The following is a 23,303-nucleotide window of genomic DNA, read 5'->3' on the forward strand; positions in this document are numbered from 1 at the left end:
GTTTTTATGTATGGAAGGAATTAACTAAAGCATACCTTTATTAAATTATCCAAAATAGCTGGTAACATTTAAATTCACAGAATGAATTGATTTGTGTATAGAAATATTTGAAACTAAAAACTTGTCTATTTAACGAAAGAATAAAAATTTCTGGCAGCTGTACCTTACACCCCCAGCCTTGTACTTTGCGCAGTCAGTGTTTTTCATGGCAACGCCATTTGCTTCAGTCCCTGTGGCTCAAAGCCTCCATGGTTATGTTATTTGGTGTCCATGGTGATAATAACATTGGCACATGAAAATTCCATAGATCAAGATTTTTTAACTCAGGTGGGACCATTGCGCCAGCCAACTAGCTCTGGTTCATTAGAAAAATGCATCAGCCAGCTTTCTGGTTTCACTCTGACACTAATATTGGCGGTACACCAAAATTGCATGTTAAAAAACTGAGTTTATGGTTGCTCTGCTTTTGATGTAGCAATTATGGCAATGCTGATGAAAGCAGAACTTTTTAAAGGAAAACTAAATGTTCAGTATGAAAACCAAAAGATACGGTATATTATATTAAGTGGCCTATTAAATAATCTTACCAAACTATAAAATATATACATCAATTAATATTGAGATCACCTGACCAGAAATATTGTAACTCTAACTGTACTGTGAGAGCTGTGAAGTTGTGGAATTCCCTCCCCGAATCAGTCGTACTGGCTGATACATTATATAACTTTAAGAAGGGGCTGGATGGATTCTTAGCAAGTGAGGGAATACAGGGTTATGGGAGATAGCTCTCAGTACAAGTGAGGGAATACAGGGTTATGGGAGATAGCTCTTAGTACTAGTGAGGGAATACAGGGTTATGGGAGATAGCTCTCAGTACAAGTGAGGGAATACAGGGTTATGGGAGATAGCTCTCATCTTGGAGTCAGGAAGGAATTTTTTCCCCTCTGTGGCAAATTAGAGAGGCTTCAGATGGGGTTTTTTGCCTTCCTCTGGATCAACTAGCAGTTAGGCAGGTTATATATAGGCATTATGGTTGAACGTGATGAACATGCGTCTTTTTTAAACCTAACTTACTATGTTACCGGGAAGTAGTGTGGGAGCAAAAGGCAGAGTTCTGTCCATTGGCTGGTGTAAACAAGCATGTGCGCCTTTGGTTTGTGTGTGAGCAAAGTAAACTGTATGAGCCGGGGAGTGGCCCTTAGTACTTAAAATGGCTATTTTCTATTTAGGCTATTCAAATACAATTTGAATAAATGATTATGTACAAATACTATTTGTATATATATTTTGTAAAAGGTTTACAATAGAACTGTGCTGTCCTGGCATTCAGTTAACTGACTGAGACTCGCACATGCGAGTAAGATCATACATTTTTACTCTACTGTGCAGAAGCCGGGGGTGGGAGGCGTATAAGATAGCGATGCAGCACTTTGTCATTTTCCCAGGCCTGTACCGTTATTTTCTTGGATCACCAGCCCAGGGGAATCTCACATATTGGCACCTCCAGTGAATCTACCAGATCTTTGTTTTCCACAAGAATTGGGATACATTAAAGAATTTGTTGGGATTTTTATGTACATTTGACTTGTGTCTTAGGCATCTGCTGCTGACTTCCATTCTCTTGCCATATGTAGCTGGTGCTTGCCCTGCAGCCAGGTGACCCCAATATGTAATAAAAAGCACTAAGTTTGCCCATGTGCAGTAAGCCATAGCAACCAATAAGATGTTGGCTTTTTAAAACAAGTGACTGGTAATTGCTTTCTGCTGATGGAGGCTATAGGTGAGTTGACCTGTAGCAAACTGTGCAACTTTTATTAATCTCCCTTAATATCTTGAATTTGCTACTTTTCCATGCCATTAAGTTTAGGATTTGATATAATGTTTCACCATTCTACCTGCTATTGGAAATAGCGAGATTAGAGTATCTTGCTGACCTAGAAATCTCAGTGTCTTGCTGTTTACAGCCCTGTTACCTTTGGCATTTAGTAAACATTTCACTCTGGCAACTGCCTTAATGTGCGGAAGAGAAAACATATCGCAACTGGAAAAAACTCCAGGTTTTCAAGTTTGTTTTAATGAGTATGTTTTGCATGTCAGAAATGAAAGTTCCTTTATATGGGAAGGTCCACTCCTGTCAAAACCTGATGCTACACAGTGAACTGGCAGCGGCAGCAGTGCTTTAGAAGTTTCCACTCACAGATGCATTGCGAGTAGACCTAGAAACAGCACGGATTTGCTACTACTGTCATGTATAATACTTATATTGTCTGTGATATTATACTGAGGGAAACTTCATATAGTTGAAATCATTGCAATTGCAAATATTTGGAGAAAAATGGATTGGAAAAAGCCAAGTATGCCATTAACAACATATGAGGGTTAATCACATTACAGGTATTAGCTCTGTTGTAACAATTCTTCATTTTTCTGTGTAAATATAAAACTGAATTGTACCCTCACTAAGCTAGCATAATACATGCTGATGTCAATACAAGTCTTCTGGGTTAATAATGTTAAGGCTGATACGGAGATGATTCTTGGCCTACAGATAACCGCAGGCCGAGATACAGCCCTTAAGCTCGCATCAGCTTTCATCACAGGAATACATTAGGTTGCATAACAGAAGTGTATAAATATGTATTTTTAGTCTTTGCTGTGAATCCAGTTTTTATCTTTTTTGCCTTACTTTTAATTTCCTATTCATTAAGCCATCAGGCTATTTTCTTCCATCTGTTCTAGCTCAGGTTTGTTATCCATAGTATTAACCCACTGACGTAGCAAGGTATTAGATGGTAGTATCCAAACAAATATACAAATCCTCTATTTATTATGGAATTGACTTACCTGGCCATATTTCAAACTGTTTGCTCAGGTAACATTATACTTTGAATTGTATAACCTTTCCAAGAGCTTTGTAACCATCTGCTACACAGACAAGAAATCAGATAATACAACCAACCTGGGTTTATGTATAGAACAATTATTATAAAAGTGACAAATGTGTTATTATTTGGTATCACTTATTGGCCTGCCCAGTCCACCTAATTGGCGATATAACCATAGCACAAAATCAGCTGATATATGACTTGTTTTTTTCTATATCACTATTTGTAACACCAAACCAGAGCCAAGGGTCTTTGCTACCCAAGGCAAGTGCGGCACTCGCACTATTATCCATTGTCTGCCAGTGTTGAAAGATGAAGAGCTGATATGAGAAGGGTGAGAAGAGACAAGCTCATATATTTTGCTCAGATATTGATTGGAAAGGCTGGAAAACACTTCAGTTCAATATATCTGCTCGTGCCACACTGTATTGCACCCCATTGTACATAACTGCGCAAGCTTAATCGGAGGTATCAAAGAGATTTCTGTGAAGAATTTGTTAATGGATTATATTAGCATTACATTATGTGTACTTTTTGTTGGTTTGTTAGGGGTTCCACTGTAACACACACTTGTAATAAAAACCACTTCCATCAGCTGAGTTAACTGTCATATGTTAATAACCCTTTTATTAGGTGGCATTTCAATAATGCAGAAAAATTTTCTAGGAAATTTTGCTTTCTTTCTCCTTGCTGCATTGTAGATTTCCATCCTAAGAGATAGAATGAGGCAAATGTTGGCATTACAAGTTTTACCTTGCAGCCAAATGCTGAAAGAGCTATTTAATAAGAACATATTTTTAATCTTCCCATTTGGTTACAGATCCAAAATATATTTTGAAATAGTAAATCTCTTGAGTTGTTCACTACCTACTTTTAAAAGGGACATTACTAATCAGTTATAAAAACATAAAAATTATACTTGCGTTTGCTTCTGAGTAAAAACAATACCCCAGGTCTTAGGGCAATAGGGATTAGACTAGTAGCAAACTCTGCTCCTTTTATTACATTTTCCAATTTTCAAGCCTTCATTAGCCAGTTTTAAAGATTCATATACAGGTATGGGACCTGCTATACAGAATGCTCAGAACCTGGGTTTTTCGGATAAGGGGGTTTCTCCATAATTTAGATCTCCATAGCTTAAGTCTACTAAAAATCATTTAAACATTAAATAAACCCAATAGAATTGTTTTGCTTCCAAGAAGGATTCATTATATATATATATATATATATATATATATATCTCAAGTTCAAGGTACTGTTTTATTATTACTGAGAAAAATGAAATAATTTGTAAAAATTAGAATTATTTGCTTATAATGGAGTCTATGGAAGATGGAATTTCCGTATTTCGGAACTTTCTGGATAACGGGTTTCTGGATAACTTTATAAGTAATGCTGGAAGAATTGGTATCGCTTCACTTGCCTGTCCTGCTGAATGTGCAAACTTATTTATAAGAGAAGAACCTGACAGTGGATTTAATTCTGCCTTGGCTTGCTCTAATTTTTAGTATTTTTTTTGCTTAGAAATGGTTAAAAGAAATGTGCTGGTGGACTGGAATTTACAACTACCTAATTATATTTAAAATAAATCTAGCATTATATTACTGCTTTATTAAAACCAAGAAAATAAAATATTGGCAAAAAAGTCTCTAGAGTCAGCTTTCTTTAACACAAGGGCATTAAAAGGGCATCCAGTTTAATGTACAGTATGAACTATAACACTTCAGTGTGTGAATCGGATTGTTCTCAGGCTAGGTTTGGCCACTAAATCCACCAAATCACACATTTGTTTATGAATGATCTTTTTACTTTTTTTTTACAGGTTAAAACAGCTAAGAATTCAAAGGAAATGAGACTTCTCCAGCTCAGAAGCCTTCAGTACTTGGAGCGATACATCTACCTAATCCTTTTCAATGCCTATCTGCACTTGGAGAAGAAGGACACTTGGCAAAGGCCATTTAGCACCTGGATGTATGAGGTTAGTAGAGTTTACTGTTACAAAACTCTATGCTAATTTTAGGGTAGTATTCTTTAAAAATAATCTTGTCTCTGCCATTTTGATCTATGTAAAAGTGTTTGCTATTATGAGTTAACAAGCACCAATACACTGACATTCTCATTTTATTCATATAACACAGAATTATCAAAGTAATTTAAGGATATTGTAGTATATCTATTAACAATTAATTAGGGCTGCCAACAGAAATCTTGGGTACCCCATATGGTGAATGGTTGGGGCCTGGTAAGCTTTGCAGGGACCCATTTGCTTTAGGGGGCTTCTACTGAAAAAGATAAAAATGCATTGCTGTCCAGGATTACCTGGGAATAAAACTGAGCAGTCTTTCTACAGCAGTCATAGCTCTGCATATAATACCCATATCCCATATTTTAATGGTCAGAGTGGGAAAGCTGGGGCTAGTCTAAAAAAGGACCGTCTAAAAGATTGGAAATAAACATATATGTTAATAAGCCTATAGTATTCTACAGATATGTTGGTAGTTTTATCGAAAGTGTCATTGAACCCTCCATTAGTAAAAGAGTTAAAGAAGCTTTCCTTTAATGCTCCAGGATTTTCCCATAACATGTTTCATTTTCTTTACCAAGCTGTTCCGAATCTGCCTGTGGATACGTTCTCCTCCACTTAATTTATCAGTGAGCTGAGTTACATGGTGCACAGCAAGCCATTTACAGCTCAAAGTGGAGCTGGATTTGCTAGGCTAATACTGGATCCCCTGCAGTGCAGTAACCGAATGGCCTGATACAGCTGGTTTCATTTTTAGTGAAATCAGGAACTGCTTCTAGGAACATGTCTGTTTGTATTTCACAAATACCGCTTAATGATGAATGCCAACTCTTACTGATTTCTCACAAAAGTCGCAAGCAAGCCATTTATAACTGCACTACTGGCACTGAAGCAGGTTTGTTCCGGTAAAAATATAAACTTGCGGACAGATGATTATTAAAACAGACAGTGGTAAATGAAATGTATTATGTCAAATTTAGAAATCTATACCTCACTGAGCAGCACCACTAAAGTTTTTTTAAGGGTACCGTTTGATTTGTGTAGAGTCACATGCTGGGAGGGCTGGCTCTACAGAATAAACGTTTAGTAATATGATGACTGTGGACACCCGAGCATGCTATGGACCACCAAAGCTCTATGATAGCATCCATTAAAAACATGCTAGCGCCTAGTCTTAGCTTCTCACATCAGGGGCTGTTGACACTAGGGTTTAAATATGAACTCTTCACTACAGGGTTAATCTCTGTCATCCACACCAGGTACATTGTAGATTATCAATAGAAAACTGACCTTGCACAAATGCTGCCATGTTGCTTTTGAAGAACAAAATACTTATTATGTCCCTAACAACTTTTACCATTTACCTTTGAAGCAAATTAATAGCAAACATAACTTAAGGTTTATGTTTAAACAGTTCCCAATGAGAACACATCTAATTGCATGAATAGAAGATTAATTATCTGTATGTCTTCATGTGTACATCAGAGCTATCGTATTATTTGATGTCACCAGAACAACACAGCCTATAAATGACCACTAAGAGCACTGAGCTAATGAGCTAAGCTGGAACCTCTACTACTGCTAATGTTATAGATTGTACAACCAAATTTCTATTTCCAGTAATTTAGGCAGCTTCTTTCAATGTCTTTCAGTTCAAAGTAATATTTCTAGTCAAATGAAATTTGCTTGTAAATGCACTAAAAACTATAGATACATGCAAGATGCATTTTGGGAAGGGAAAAACTAAACTTACTGATAATAAGAGTTTGCAGCAGAAGCTTTCCACAGCAGCCCTTTACCACAATTTGTAGGTGACCCTCAATTTTTAATTGCTTATTGGTTGCTATAGGCAACATCACCTGTGATGGTGCCTTACACGCTGTAATAAATACGCCTCTTAGGTGCAAGGTATCTGCCATTCATGCACCAGTCTGCAACCATATCAGGTTCCTTTCACCCCTAGACTTGGATAACAATATCTGTCCTGGAGGAATCCAGAAGATAATCCATGGCTGCATTATGGCGTAATGACTTCTCCTTTGGTTTTGGGTTACACAAGGTCCAGCCCAAAACAGAAAAGGTATAATGGGCACATCCTAGGCCTTCTCCTTGTCTGTTGCATCACCTGCCCCGTTTGCATGTAAATCTGTTAGCGCAAGCACAGGATTGGGGCAAGAAGCCTGATTAGAAAAACTTGTATTTTGTTGCATAGAGGAACACTGAGCCATTAATGATTAATCCATGTTGGCAACCCCAGTAAATTAGGCTTTCCTTGTCCTTCAAAGCCTCACAGTCAATCTGCTTTTTGTTATCGGGTCAGTGACCTTCGACAATCGTCATTTTGAATTGCTGGACAAAAAGCAACATAATAGCAAAGCTGATATTTGGAAACCATTAGAAGTTTATTTAAAGAAGAACTTCTGAAAGTTCTTTAAGATGTGCTGTTAAGAGGGTCCATAAAAATGTTTCAAAGAAGTTTCTCATGGATTCATATAAAAATATTTTGCTCTTGAAACATCATTCACTTAAGGGCGGAAATGAGAAAAAAGACAACATTTTTTATTTCTTTATGAGTCTTTCATTTCAACACATTTTAATGACTGAAATTGGTCTATAGTTTGAACACTGGTTCCTGCAAGATCAACTTTTTTCTCCAGAAAACTGACTTTAAAAGGGTTACCTGACAGCTTCATAGATATGATGTATTTCTGACCCTGAATTGAATTTATTTGGTTGTACAATTCTACCTGTGCAGTAAATATATTGAACCCATAGAGATTTATATTCTGTCTTTTTGGTATGCAAAGCCACAAAAACAAAACAATGGGAGCCCTCTTAGTTCAGTAAATGGGAGGCAGATTCCAGGCACTCTTGTATTCATAGGGGGTCTGCATTACTTTTGTCATTGGATTCTGCTGGTATGTTCCCAGTTGTAGACAGCTGTTATCAGATGTCAGCAGCTCAAGTGATTGCACATACAATGACATTTTTGAATTACAACCTCTTCCCTTGCTGCTTTTATTACCAATTTGCCCTGTTCAGCTATACGGGGATGGTGATCAGTAATTTGTAGTTTCCCTGCTTTTTCTACTAAAAGAATTCATAAGCTTTGCTGGTCTCCCTTTGTCTCAAACTTATTTGTTTACTGAAGGCCATGCTTGCACTCCGTTTCTGTTTTTGTTGTTAAATTGACACTGGCCCTACAGTTTGGTCAGCTGGCTATGAACATAGGAAGGTGGCGTTTATGTGCATTCAATAAGAATAAGAGCCTAAGATAGGGCAATTCCATTCCCAAATGTCTTGTTAGACTGCTCTTTCATTTCTCTGTCTTTTTTCTATTTAAAAGTAAATGTGAATTTTACAACTTGATTTAACTGTGTTTTTTTGATGAGATGAATGGGACAAGCTTTACCTTGTCTTTGCCCTGATAATAATTTTCATGTGTCCAGCATCTTATTTTTGTAACTCAAATTTATCATCGCTATATATGGACCATCAATGGGTTTGCCTGACCAATAAACCCCACTGACCATAAGGAAAAAATATTGTCTGATTAAAGATCATTGATCTGCTTGTTTAGTCATTGGTTTAAATGAGCAAATTTGAATGGACATAAGAAGGTGCTGCTCAATAAAGAGCACAGTTTGTATTCTCAGACAAGACAGGCCAACTGATGCTCAAGATGCTAATAGAAAAAGAGGGCTTAATGGAGTTCATTATTTTAACTGAAGGGGCAAGAGGTGAGTGGCACATGAGTATCTCCTATAATGTCCCTATTATGAGCATCATTCTGACTGTGCAAGCTAGACAATGCCTGGGTTCACAGGATTCTGCAATTACTGCCTGAGGTCTCCCTTGCACCCAACAATGCTGTACCTTGTGCCTTGTGCATCATTTTTGGTCCGACACAAGGTGCTGCACAGCCTGCACCTGCAAGTTCTCCATGCATTAGCTCTAAGGAGGACAATGTTGCACCACCATTAGTAAATGAGCCCAAGTATTTTATATTTAGGACATTGCTTTCTCTACATAAAGAGCATTTACTCCAGAGTACAATGATTCCCTGAGAGCCAGAGCCATGCAGAGTGTGTCTGTTCTGGAGATGGCAATAAAGCAGCAGAAAGCAGATAAGATTAAGGTTACCAAATGAATGGCTTAGATTTATATAATTTAAATGCTTAAAAACAAAACTCTAGTTCCCCAACCAGTTTCTCATAAGCAACATGTTGCTCACCAACCTTGGATATTGCTCCCAGTGCCCTGAATTCCTCCTGACTTAGTGGCAAGTTTTTGTTGAATAAAAACAAGATTTACTACCAAATAAAGCCCCTGTAAGCTGATAGTGTGCATAGAGGCTGCCTAATAGCCAATCACAGCCCTTATTTGGCACCTCCATGAACTTTTATGGTACTTGTGTTGCTCTCCAAGTCTTTTTATATTTGAATGTGGCTCACGAGTAAAAGGCTGGGGATCGATCCCTGCTCTAGAACATTATATAAGAGTAAGTGAAACATGACATTGTTTATACAGTATTCTAATAGCTTCTGTTAATGGAGGGGAAAAACATCCATTGTCTCCACATTTGTATATTGACCTCTGTAATGTCTGGCCTCGCTCTGTTTTTTTGTTGAATGGACATTGGTTCTACAGTTTGTTTAGCTGGAGAGGGTGGAATTTAGGTACATTCTTTAGAAATAACCACCCAAGTCAGGTCATTCCCATATTTTATGTGCTACATTTAGATTACACTTAGAAATCAGTATAAAACTGGGTAAAACCAGAGCTATTCCTTTATATATTCTTAAGGAGAGGGCAAAGGGCAGTGCATATAACATTTTTGTATTTCATCACACAGGTGACACACGTCCCCAAAATGTATCAAATAGCATAGTGTTCACATTTGGAGGACTTAATTGTGCCTTTGATGACTGAAGGGCAGTGTGCCAGTGAGACATTAACCTGTTGGAGTGTTGGGGAAACACATTTGGCTCTGTATTGGCTTGCATCTGGCAGCACAGTATGAGGGGCAGCAGATGTGCCCCTGGCTGTACAGACTGTCATCCCATTCACAAAAAGTGTAGCATTACCTACTTGTGCATTGCTCTGTGTACTTAGACCTGCTTATAAGAGCCTTACCTTTCATGCCTGTTTAGAGCAGGCGCATAAATGTCACTGGGGTCAGTGACCCCGGCAATCAGCGTTCTGTGTATAAGTAATAAGGTTTCATGGGAAAATTAGTAGCTGCTACTTGTAGATGACTAGATGTATGATTCATTGTTCTTGAACATAATAGATTTCCAACAGAAAACACTAAGACCTTTTATAGCCACCTACAGTAGTCACTAATATCTCCATATGGCATTAACCATTGGTAAGCATGGGGGTCATTTAATCCTTCATCAAAAAGGTCTCCCTAGGGGTTCATCCAATAGCATTTTCTTACAGCAAACATGAATTGCACAATGTCTGTATTAACATAATTTGAAATGTTGATGGATGTGAGAGTGACCCTTGAAGGAAGTAGATTTTAAGATTCTAAGCTGCTAGACTCTGAAAAAAAAATGTGTTAATTAAAGGGCCACTAAGCCTAAACCATGCAAGTTGTGCTCTTATGAAAGAGCATACTGTACTATTCACATAAACAGTTGTCAAATTTTCCATATCTTAATTGAACCTAAGGCATATGATGTTGCATGTGGTAGTTTTTAAGCTCACTGGGGGAAGCAAATTACATATTGAATCTCTACTTCCTGCCATGTCGCAGCTCATTAGAGCTGAGCTACCATTTTCAAGGTGGTTATCCTGAAGAAAAATTCTGGTTTTCATAAAAAAATATAGTATGAATAATTTTGTTGGTAAAAAATGGAATAAGATGGGTTAAAATGCCAGCAAGTGAAAATCCTTCTAGACCTTTTTATAGAACTATATGAGTGTTTTTAAGGACCAAACTTAATTTTTTTGTTAACGCCCTTAGATTTTCAGCCCTGGAAAAGTTCAGTAAACTCTACTCTCCCTTAACCTGCTCCCACTTGCTCAGAAAAAGATTGCACATGAGATTCTGTACAATTCATTATATTATTACTGTAACTGTCGCTGTATACTGTATACTTAAATGCAGATTGGCAGTCTGGCATATGGTGTCTTCCTCAAAGGCAGAGTGTATAGCTACAAGATTCCCACTGCAGCCCATGACGTGAGCAACGTCGGATCTTGAACCGCCTTTCTCCCAACCCTAACCCCTTTACCTCTTTTACTTACCATCCCCAATAAACACACGGACACCAATTCTTGGGATAAAATGGCCGCTGAACATTTATTAATAACAATCAAAGTTTTAATTTAAAACATATCATAGAGAACAAATAAAATACAAAACATCTCATAAACACAATACAAATGTTTGTATAACAAACAACCAACTTTGAATAACCATAAACCGTAACAAGCCAATAACTGCGCAGCGCAACTGGCGCTGCCAGCTGCCCTTCCAGCCCTACCTCCTGATCCACTTACTTACCCCTGAGGTTCCAGGCATGCCAGCCCCAATCAACTATCAAACTCCCTTCCTAACCCAACCATTGTTTTCCCCCAACTCAATCACCCGCCAACAACCACTCGTTGCCTCCACCTCTAGGGAGGGACGGTGGGCGTTTTACTATGCTGCCTAAAATGGATTGAGGAGCGGGAACGGTTTCCAATATTTATACCTTCACTACAAATCAACCAATCACCTACAACTGGGAGTGGCTATGTCTGCCCTACGGCTCCGTCATGCCCCTGCTTCCCTACGTTTCCGTACGGGTCATTGGGCTACTTTATTGCCTCTGCCTGGAAGGTTTGGTGCTAACCACTTTACCCTGAAGCCTGTCCGTATATCTATACAAAGTTAATATTACCCCTCCCAAAACCTTCTTTAAGGCACTTGACTCAGTGATAAGAGGTTTTATATGGTCAGGGGAAAGACCCAGAATGTCGTTTCAGACGCTGCAAGCGCCATTGACAGGCGGGGGGTTGGCCCTGCCCAACTTTGAAAAATACTTTCTTGCCAGCCAGCTGGTGTATGTGCATTGGTGGACTGTCCCGAGGCTAGATAACCGAGCATTAGTACTAGAGGCTGCCATCGTAGGATCCTTAGAGGCGTTAGCTAAACTACCCTATAGGGGCATTTCTCCATACTATCAAACAACACTTCCCATCAATACTGTGGTAGAGTCCTTTCAGAAAGCACTCAAAGTAGCTCAAAATAAACAACCTGTCTGGTCCAAATGGACACCTATATGGGGCAACAAATACCTTTTACACTTCCAAACTGTGCCTGAAATAGCTAGGTGGGCAGCCGCGGGAATAAAAACACTAGGAGACATCACCGTGGGTGGGGAATGTAAACAATTTAATGCACTTCGAGCTGAATTTCAGCTACCAACAAACATGTTATTTCAATACCTGCAACTAAAGCATGCTTTCCAGTCACAATTCCCTACAAGGCCGCTAACAATTACTGAAACTACATTGGAGAGGTATCTCCGTAGGCCAGATCTGGCTAAAGTATTGACATACATGTATATAGTAATAATGCAAACAAATACCCCCCAATACCATAAGGTTAAACAACAATGGTGTGAAAACATACCAGACCTGGAGGAAGGGATGTGGAAAGACGCTTTAGAACAGGTACCCCAAATAACCATCTCCAGTAGAGATAGATACGTACAGATCAAGTTCTTGAATAGAGTGTACCTTACCCCACAAAGAGTGGCTAGAATATATCCTGGGGCCTCTGATCTATGCCCTAAATGCCCCAACGAGGTGGGGACCTTCTACCATCTCTTCTGGGAATGTCCAGTGATAAAGGGATTCTGGCGAGAGGTGCTCAGTTACGCTGAGTCAGCACTGGCACTCCCTAATATATTGTCACCCAGTTTATGCTTATTAGGTATACTTGACACCCTACAATTGGGACCTCCAGCCAAATTGTGCTACTTACAACTACTATACTATGCCAAAAAGGCATTGTTACTACACTGGAAATCTACAGGACCACCCTCTCTGAACTTTTGGAAAAAGCTCATTAATGACTCCCTACCAAAACAGAAGCTAGTGTATCAAGCTCGCGGATGCCCGGACAAATTTGAGGCCATATGGGGGACATGGCTCCTGGCAGATGCACCACCTCAGCCGACCTGAAACACTCAGCAAAAAAGACACAAGGTCCCCATCTTGGCTTTGTATAAATGTAAACCATGGATATAGCAACCCTCCAGCTCACTCCCCCTTTTCTTCTTCTCCTTTTCTGACTCTTCTTATCTCTTTTTTCTTCTTTTCTTATTTTCCTCAAAGGGAAATTTCCCTTATGTTGTTGTTTAAAATTGAAAAATGCAAAATAAAAACTTTAAAAAAAAAAAAAAAAAAAAAAAAGTTAATATTACCATTTAATTTCCCCCTTTGGAATCCAGAGAACAAGTCCTTAGTGCTAGTTATATGAATCATACAGCTAAAGTCATGGAAAAAGTTTTCTGTGCCAGATTATTGAATTTTATGGGGGTTTTCTTTTAAAAACCTGCTCAAAAGGTGCCAATGTTTTTTTTAGTACTTATAAAAAAGTTGCACTTATATCTTAACATACAGTAAATAGAATTGCCTCTTTGGAAAAAGAATTTAACACTATTAATTCAGTGTATTTTTGTCATTACTATGTGCCTGTACAGGGTTTGTGGCAACTAACAAGTACAGCATACATACCAATGGCTTGGATGAAATGGAGTTTATGTACAAAGCCTGATTTTTACTCATATCATTCCTGCAAGTTGTTTATTTACTGAACACAGTCGGGAAGTGGGGATATCAACATTCACTTTAATGAAATTTCTCCTCATAACTAATGCCTTGCTTGTTTGGCGAGTTCTAAAAGTCAGGTGTTACCTGTTAGCAGTAGATGGGGGGCTTTTGTTTCCTACCTCTCTATTTCAGTGTTGTTTGAAGCTCAGTCAGTTATATGTATGTCTGTGTCTCTCATTTATTTTGCTATGCATTTAATAAATGAGGGCAAACCCTCTGGGCCAGGGAAGAACAGGCTGTATTATACAGATGTTGATGAACTTCAACTCCCACATTCCTCACCAGCTGTTAATACTAAAATCTAACATCATTTGTATAACCTAGATAAAATAATTCTGCCCAAACTGTGACAGAAACAGAAGTAACGTGTGTGAAGCTGTCACGTCTGATTATTTGCACTATCATTAACTCTATCTGTCTGTAAGAAGCACAAAACCGTTCTGGCCCGCTCAATTCATTAATATAGGAAAGGAGTCGGCAGGAAGCGGCTCTGGTAGAATCTGTAGGCTCTGCATGAAAGGAGGTCTTTACACTGGAGCCCTATCAGTCTCGCCCACTTAATAAAGTTCTGCATTTTCGCTGACAACAAGTACAACATTGTAACATGTGCGGCACAGTGCCAACCATAACACCATTCGCAAACTATAACAAACCCTTCAAACGTGGCTCAGAGAAATTTAAAGTAAGAACTAGCCTTGTTTTGGCCATTCAGCTCCTGTCACACACTACGTCGATTGACATACACTTCTGTGCAACCGTATATCTGGGACGTTTAGATGTCTTGTGCGCGGAAATTTTTTAAGGGTATTTATAACATGTTGATAAAGACTGGGCAGACCTTTAAACACTAACCTATTCCCTCAAAGACTTGGATGCTCAAGAGTGGTAAAACATTAAATTATTTTGGGTAGCTGTAAGCTTATTTAGCTCCTTTGATTACATGGGTGCCAACAATTCATTATTGATTTAAAATAAATGTATTTTGGTAGACTGGCACACTAATACCTATCAATGGGTGAGTTTATTGCCACATATGTCATTTCTAATGGTCTTTTCCTGTTCTCCTAAAAGAGCTGGGTCACTTATCAAAGCAAGTTAATTGTATGTGTGTATATCTTTATCTAGAAAACGCTACTTATGCACGCAGCGCTGTACAGTGTCCATGTAGGATGTAGTTGCATATAATGGGACTTATAGGAAAATCTCATTGAAAAACATTGTCAAAAGTAGATACAGGAACAAAACTCACCATATGATTTATCTGGTCTGACTTTACATTACAGCTGATGTGACTAGCTAGGATCCTACAAAATCCTGTGCTGTTGCATGACTAGATCAGATAAAATTTGACCCTCAAAATCTCCCAAGGAGATTATCCCTTATTTGTGGGTTATCTTTTTTTATATGGCACCTACATATAACTTACGGAGGTTGTTTATTATTTAAATCACTCTTTTCCCCAGTGGAGCTTGAAGTCCCTATCACATTCATACAACGCACTCTCACTAGGGTCGGTTTTTCATCAGGAGCCAATTAACCTGCCTATATGTTTTTCAAGTGTGGGAGGAAACCTCATGCAACTGAATATAAAGTAGTTCTTTTTGTCAATGCATGGATGGCCTGACATTTCAGCTGAACCTAATAAGTCCTGTTAAATAGCCCAGGGCTGACTAGCTGGAGGCCTACAGGTTGGATATGGCTCTAAAAGGAATGTTATAGCCACTAGTCTGTTTAACATCTACATATGTCTTTGTATGCTATAATTATTTTATTACAGCCCATACTGTAATATATCTATTTTAACTGATTATAAATATATATATATATTTTTTTTTTTTCCTTTTTGCTACTCTAATGGCTCGTACTCACAAGCGTTTCTACCTTTGTTTCCCTTCAGTGCATCCCGCTGCAGGGGAGCACAGGAAGGAACGCATTCAGTTTTCCCATATGTGCCCTACTCACACAGGTGCATGTAAACGCTGAGCGGACATAGCATGTTACGTTCCACCAGTATTCCCTGTTGTTAAATAGATAACAGCTATTAAACAACGGGCTATTGTGATACTAAAATCTACAGTTAGTATAGATATTGGTATGTATGTGAGTGTATGGATAGGTCGGTATAAGTAAATGTGTATAGGTGCACCGGGATTCGTTTGCATGGGGTGAACTTGATGGACTTTGGTCTTTTTTCAACCAGACTTAACGATGTAAGTATGCCTTTATGCTAAAGGGGGAAATGTAGAGCAGAAGCTACTAGAGACATCTGTGGTGTTGAAAAAGGCAGGAAGGGGAAGGCAATAATGAGAATACATGATATTGCAGGACAGGTATTAACTATACATACAGTGTTATATATTAAATAGTGCTTTATTAGAAAAATACAATGAAATAGTCTTCCTTATAAATACAGAGCTCAGTTTTGTTTACCTCCTTTTATAGAATTCTAAATTAACTTCCCATGTGGCTTAAGGTTCATTTTGCCATATTGCTGCTATATCATAAATCTTGAGAGTAATTTGAAAGGTGAGGAATGGGCTTATAAAAGAATAAAACAAAAATATGACGCTTATTGTGTAATAGTAAGATATCATTCAAACTAAAAATATTTGACTTGCTGAGTGTTGAACATTTGAAAAGTCTGGCCATCCCCTAATATTGAAATAATGAAAACAATTTAAGACCAAGGCCTGTCTAGACGGATATCCCGTATACTTTTCTACTCTAACCTATCCTTTGTGGACAAATGTTTGCATTATTGTGTGGAAGAAAGGCAGCATTGTATCGAAACATGACGCTTTCCAGATTTGCTACCTGAAGGTCATGGTAGTAAAATATAAAAGCTGCAATCCCTAATTCAGTTTCTGTGTATGTATAGTTTGTGGTTATAATATTTGGATCATAAATTTGTCAGCTAGGTGCTGATGCTGGTTGTAATATTGAAAATTACCAGTTCACAAAACACAAACATTTCCCATATTCCCCTCAATAATAAGAGTTCTAAATTGTCCCTGTATATAGACAAGAGGACAGAAGGTGTAAACCAGCAAATGTTTCATTCACTTTGACAGTCTCTTAAAATATTTGCCTCTTGTCCAAAATACTTATCAGTGTTATGTAATGTATATGCTTTGCATTAATTCAGTGCTTTAAAGAATGATGAGCATTCCTTTATACGAATGGATTCATTCCATGTTGTCCCCCCGTTACCACTTGGGAACTACAACATTTGAAGAACATAAAGTGGGCAAACCTGCATGCAAGCCCTGAATTGATTGATTGGGCAGATCTAAATATCCCACCAGGACCACATTGGCTGGTTGGTGTAGTCTTTACCCCAGTGGCCTGCATTTACCATTATTTTGAGCCAATCATTTGGTCTGAGGGCCAAATAATGGATCTTTTAGTATATGGGCAGCTTTAGGGAGTACAGTGTATGAGGGGCAGCTATAGAAACAACTGAGGCACATGCCACTGTAAACTTCAGAAATAATTATCAGCCCTTCAAAAAGATTTGTCTTTTGAATTTTACTCTTTTTATCTAGGTTTTTCCAAATTAAAATACATTTGGAATAACTGGATAAAAAGCTAAGTGTCAATTATTACTACAGGAGATGCTTTGCTGCTGCTTAAAATGTCCTTGCATTGTGTAAAAATACATTTGTTGGTGTGTTTTTTTCAACGCACTTTCAAAAAGATGGCGTCAGAAACCGAGAGAGGTTAAAGTAGAAGCCCCACCGGCAAAAAAGTAGAAAGAGCAAGACACGGAGAGGGAATAAGATAGATCTATTGGTCTTCTATGGCTTGCTTTCCAAAAACCTTTCTGTCAGACCTTCAGGCCTCCACACCCACCTTTCCTGGTGCCTCCCCAATCTACAGTGAGATGTATTACTGGAGCAGTGCAGCTTATAGATGGTAATTGTTGCACACTGAGAATCTAGAACAGGGCTTCTTATTCATAACAGTAAGGATGAATGTGCTGGATGCAAACACGCAGACTCCTGTCCCTTGCAGTACGAAAGTGGCTGCAAAAACAGCTTACATTCATTTTTTTGCAGTTCAAGGCAGCAGGGACTGAAACAAGAACTCTGTTGATGGTTCTAAGAAAAAAGGGATTTTTACAATCCTTTCGTTACAGCTCTCATGTATGGAGGCTGGCTCAAGTTTGTTTAGTAAATTATGGGGCTGGCAGGCCCCTTCCTTCTTTAACCTAATGCCTGCCAGAGGTATGCAGCACTTTACATATTTAAAAAAAACTTAAAGTTGCTTATAAAGTGCTTATAAATTGTACAAAATCTGTTAATGTAAGTAAAATGGTCTGTATGTTTAATATGTGTAACTACATGTATATATTTGTATGAGAGAGAGTTTTTATATTCATTACTTCACTACATGATTTTCACTCTTATATTCCATGTAAAACTGGTGTTGGCCAAAGTTATTCATGGACCCAAAAAATGGCCGAAATTGTGCATTTTTTTCTGTTTAGTTACTTATGCAGGTACACAAACAAAAGTGTTATAAACTCACACATGAGTTGCTTCATTTTTTTATGCTTCAGTCTTTTCTATATTTCCTTTGGGTCCTCTATAGAGGAACCAGCTATTGCATCAAATGTTCATTTGTTGAGCAGGAACACAATTTAACTTTTATGTTTTAATGCATCTTTTGCTCTTCCCTTGGCAAATCAGATAACATTTGTACCCCAGACTGTAGCCTAAAAGGCACCCTTATGATCCTAAAATTTCACATTCATATCTGACCATGTACTGGGTAACATGGTGCATCAGAAGATGACATTTTCAAACCTGCCCAATCAAAAAACTGGTATCTGTGGTATATAAGTTGAAATCCTCCAACTGGCAAATGTACTGAAAATTGTATTAAATTTAGACTAGGTTAGGGTTACAGGTATCGGACCCCTTATCCGGAAACCCGTTATCCAGAAAGCTCCAAATTATGGAATGCCCATCTCCCATAGACTCCATTTTAATCAAATAATTCAGAATTTTAAAACGGATTTCCTTTTTCTATGTAGAAATAAAACAGAACCTTGTAATTGATTCCAAGTAAGATATAATTAATCCTTATTGGATGCAAAACAATCCTATTGGGTTTAATTAATGTTTTATTGATTTTTTAGTAGACTTAAGGTATTGAGATCCAAATTACGGAAAGACCCCTTATCCGGAATACCCTTGGTCCCGAGCATTCTGGATAATGGGTCCCATACCTGTATCATCAGTCAGTCAGTTAAATTATTACTTAACTGTTACTATGGGTTAGGGTCCCTGGCAAAATTAAATTCTTAAAATTCTACTCCATATGTCATTCTACATAAGGAATAATGAAGCCTATTTGTAGTCATCAGCTATGGCACTGCTGGTGATGTCAGTAGAATATCATTATCTCCTTTTTGTTTCACTGTCTTCATTACTCTAAATTGTTTCCTGTTTGCATTTAGGTGGCATCCAAAGCTGGGGTTTATGAAGTGCTGAATCAGCTGGGATTTAGTGAATTTGAAAATGCAGAAGAACAGCCACTATGCCGGCTGCGTTATCGCTGGCAACAGCAAAACACCAACCTGCTTCCATTCCGAGGAGAATTTATTTAGGAAAACTGCAACCCTCACCAAGATATTGCAGCAGACGAATGCCTAACGGGACTTGGATCATGTAATCAAAGAATGGACACAAAAAAACTGCCAGCCAAGATATTTTACAGGAATTTATTGATAATAAAATAAATGATCATTTTAGAAAAGTCCTTAATTGGAATAGATGATGGAATGTCATAATGAGAAGGAGAATGTTGATTCTTTCACCAGTTTAAAGCAGCACATTCCACCAAAGTATGCTTCTTGTTTTTTTATGTTCTGTAGATTGCATTTTAGCAAATATGGTAAGAAGATATTGTTATAGATTTTTTTAAAGTTCGAGTTGTATTTTTGATACAGTTCAGCTACAAAGGAAGAAAACTGAGTCATGGAACTGAGCATTTGTATGACAGTCCACTGAACGTCTGGGCTTTATAACAGTAGAAAACAAACTCCAGCCCATAAGGACAAGCAACAGAGTCATTTCATTGAGTATACTGTCTGTTACTTTTTGTTTCATATAGAGCTCTGTTTGGTACTTCTTTTATTTCTGGTCCTTTAGAGGTTAGCTTTCATTTCAAATGTTTTCCTTGTCAGCAGCTTGGTTTAAGCTTTTGGTTACATATGGACACACAAAGGAAAAAAACAAAGATCATATCTTGCTGTTCAGTGATCTATCCACATATTCTCAGGGTAGGTAGGCTAGACTGAAAGCTTGCACTGCTTGTGTTGTAGTATCAGTTTGCAAGGCAGCACGCAGGTTAGCGACTATAATACAACTAGACTGAGTTCTGAATATTGGGTTCTCTTATACGCTGATGTGCTCTTCAGTTGTGATTTCTGTGTATGTGATCCAGTTTAGTCCAAGGTTACTGTATACTTCATCTTCAGTCCAGCAAACTCAATGGGATTACATAAAACACACTGCAAAGCAAGTCATTAAATTAGATTATTTAAGGTGGTCATACACAGGCTTATAAAAGAGTTGGCAGCTTATCAGCCTGTGTATGTGGCCCTCAGACAGGCCTACCTGACTGATATCTGGCCGAAAATCGAGGTGAGAAGCATATCTGCACATTGATGTCCTATTCCTGACGGCCAGTATCCCATCATTATTATGATCCAATCATTTAGCCCTCTGTCCAAAATATCAGCTCGCTCCAATATTGCCCACCTCGTCTAATAAGCGGATCTTTTCATGTATGGCCACATTAACTCACATTTTATTATATTACCATTCCCATACAAGGTAAAACTGTGTTTGTAAAGGGCTAACTATAAATACAATTCTTTCCTGACATATTTCTTGGGAAGTACTTTGTTCTTTATTGCTTTGCTCTTAGATTATCATACCAGTGTCATTAATGTTTTCCTAAATTGTCATTTTATAGTTCCTTTCCACTGAGGCTGTTTTGCAGTTCCCTGCTGCTCAAGCACAAGTGCTGCTAGAAATTCATACTGATAGTTTATAGTACCTTCCTTTTATATGCAAACTGTAAAAATAACATACAGTCTTTTAGTCAAAAAGAATATATATATATAAAGACATAAGATTAAAAGCAGAAAATGTCTGACTCATGAGATATATGAGCAACATCAACCTAGGAACCATATTAGGAGGTTAAATATAGTTTATTTTCAAGTTAGTTAATTATATTTTCTATCTGTTCTGTACAGGACTTTATTGTAGATTACAAGTTTGTGTAAAGTGTTAGTATGCCTTTCATATAAAAAAAACTATTTTACCATATAAATATGATTTTCATAGGCCACTAAGGCAATTAACACAGAAAATGTTCTTTTCTTCGTGTGACTCATTAGAAGCATTAACTAAGGTCATTGATTTAAAGGGAAAAATGTGCTGTGGTCACGAGTAGGTTTTTAGTAGATGTGAGGGAATAGCTAGTTGTTTGCTAAAAGCATTCCTTCTCTGTGTATTTGTATGTACACATGTGCACAATAGGAACTAGAGGGTGCCATGATATTGAAGTCTGTGGGGGACCTATAGGAAATCTCCCACTCGTGTATATATAAATATGTGTATGCATTACAAAGTTACAGTATGTGCAGACAGTAGCAATATATGCTGTATGAATTCAAAACTGTTTAAAATGTACATTTCCTTTTAATTCAAGTGTTCTTGAGGGAAAATACTTTATTAAAAAGTAATAGTGAAATGTCAGAAAGTGACAAAATAGCCACAATGTAGTCAGTGTAGGTGCATTAAGGCCTTGAAGCTTTAGACTCTTCTTAGCCTGAGAGTAAAGGTTAATTTGAGGTATTTTGGCCATTATTTTGCAGTAGGTGAGCTGCAAGGCCCGGACTGGGAATCTGTGGATTCTGGCAATGCCAGAGCGGCTGCTGTAAGATGCCATAGACAGTTACTATTTATTGGGCTGATGGGGGCTGTTTGGGCCTCTATGAACTGTCAGGGCCTATTTTGAATCCCACTCCAGACCTGTGACCCGTTATCTTATTTGGCCGCTTATGGCCAGCACAGCCCTCTTTTAACATCTTTAAAACCTATTAAATGAAAGTATGCAGCATCATTCCACATGTTTAAACTTGGAATTCAAAATTCCCAAGTGTGCCAAAGTACTTTTTGCTTTGGGGTTATTATACGGCATAGAGAAAGTATTTACTTTTATAAATTAACATTTCTGCCGTTTGCCATTCCAGGTATATTTTTGGATACATTTTTAAAAAGAAAGTTTCTAGATTTTTAAATATAATGTTTTATATAGAATTTAGTAAAGATCTTTATAGATACAAATCTTCAAAGGCAGAGAAACTGCCCATGGAGTTCTGCAAACATCACTGGGATCGTTGGAAGCATGAGACTTGCTCATCAGCTTTGTTCTAGACTACAGATGTCTGCCACCTGCTTCAGTTAAGAAGCCTTCATTCTGTATTTGGGAAGAAAACTAATGCTGCCCTGATATCTGTTTAGGACTAGTCACAACTGATCTATCTATATTATTTTAGGAGTGAGTTTCTTTATCTTTATTTTAATTGGCTAGGAACTTGCAAATCCACTCCACAATCCATGATTGTACAAGAAAGGGATTGGTCAGTGGCCAGCTTCATGCCTGTATCTAGTGTCCCCAATGCACAAGAAAGGACTGGAACATGAAGCTTACACTTAGGGGCCCATTTACTAAATAATTTTCAGATAAATTCATATTTTTTCTAAATTATAGAACATTTCAGAATGTATGCAAAAATTAAGTTAAAATTCCACTATTTTTTTGTGGTTTCCATGAAAAAATCATAGTTTGCACAAAGAATATGAACATTTCGGAATCCGTTAATGCTTTGGTTGAACTTTCGTTGGGACTAGCTAGAGCTGTTTTCATGGCGTTTACGAACTTTTTGGCTCGAAAATGTCATGACTTTCAGAATGCAATTACGATATTTTCGTACAAACGATAAAAGCATTGTTGAGACATTTTAGAACTACAGAAATTATTGTGGTTACTTCGAATTTATACCATATCACGTTTCAAGGCCAGAAAAAAAATGCATTTTAGTAAATGTGCCCCTTAATATCCATATTCCATCTGTTTGAACTGGAAAGAGAACCAGAGGCAGCTGTAGCTAGAACCTTGTCTAGAGAACAAAATCTGGACATATACCTACAGACTTTAGGGGTTATATGATAAAAGGCACAAAGTTTGCTCAGGAGCAGTAACCCGTTGCAACCAATCAGCAGATAGCATTTACTGATCACCTGTTTAGAACAAGCATCTTATGTGTTGCTATGGGTTACTGCTCCTAGGCAAACTTAGTGCCTTTTTTTGGTACATGGGGGTATGACTGCTGATGTCTTTGGCATGGAAATGGAGACTGGCCAGTATGCAGCAACACACTATTATCTTTATTTATTGGAATGTGCAATAAAGTACTTCCAATAGAAACCTAATTAATGGACTGAAAAACAGAAGAAGCCTCTGGGATGGGAGTG

General features: G+C 37.8%; 1 protein-coding gene across 4 annotated transcripts in view; it reads left to right on the forward strand.

Annotated features, from left to right (window-relative positions):
• The window catches only part of pald1 (phosphatase domain containing paladin 1), a 125,413-nt gene extending 104,562 nt beyond the window's left edge, over positions 1-20,851 (forward strand). For 3 of the 4 annotated variants that reach the window (XM_031904994.1, XM_012966393.3, XM_012966396.3), the window contains 2 exons: positions 4,708-4,863; positions 19,208-20,851. In XM_031904994.1, coding sequence (XP_031760854.1) covers positions 4,708-4,863; positions 19,208-19,357 — 306 coding nt within the window. In that variant the 3' untranslated portion in view covers positions 19,358-20,851. 4 annotated transcript variants of the gene reach the window in all.
• Positions 20,852-23,303: the final 2,452 nt, after the last annotated feature.

Source organism: Xenopus tropicalis, chromosome 7 (genome assembly GCF_000004195.4).
Source record: "Xenopus tropicalis strain Nigerian chromosome 7, UCB_Xtro_10.0, whole genome shotgun sequence".
Lineage (NCBI taxonomy): Eukaryota > Metazoa > Chordata > Amphibia > Anura > Pipidae > Xenopus > Xenopus tropicalis.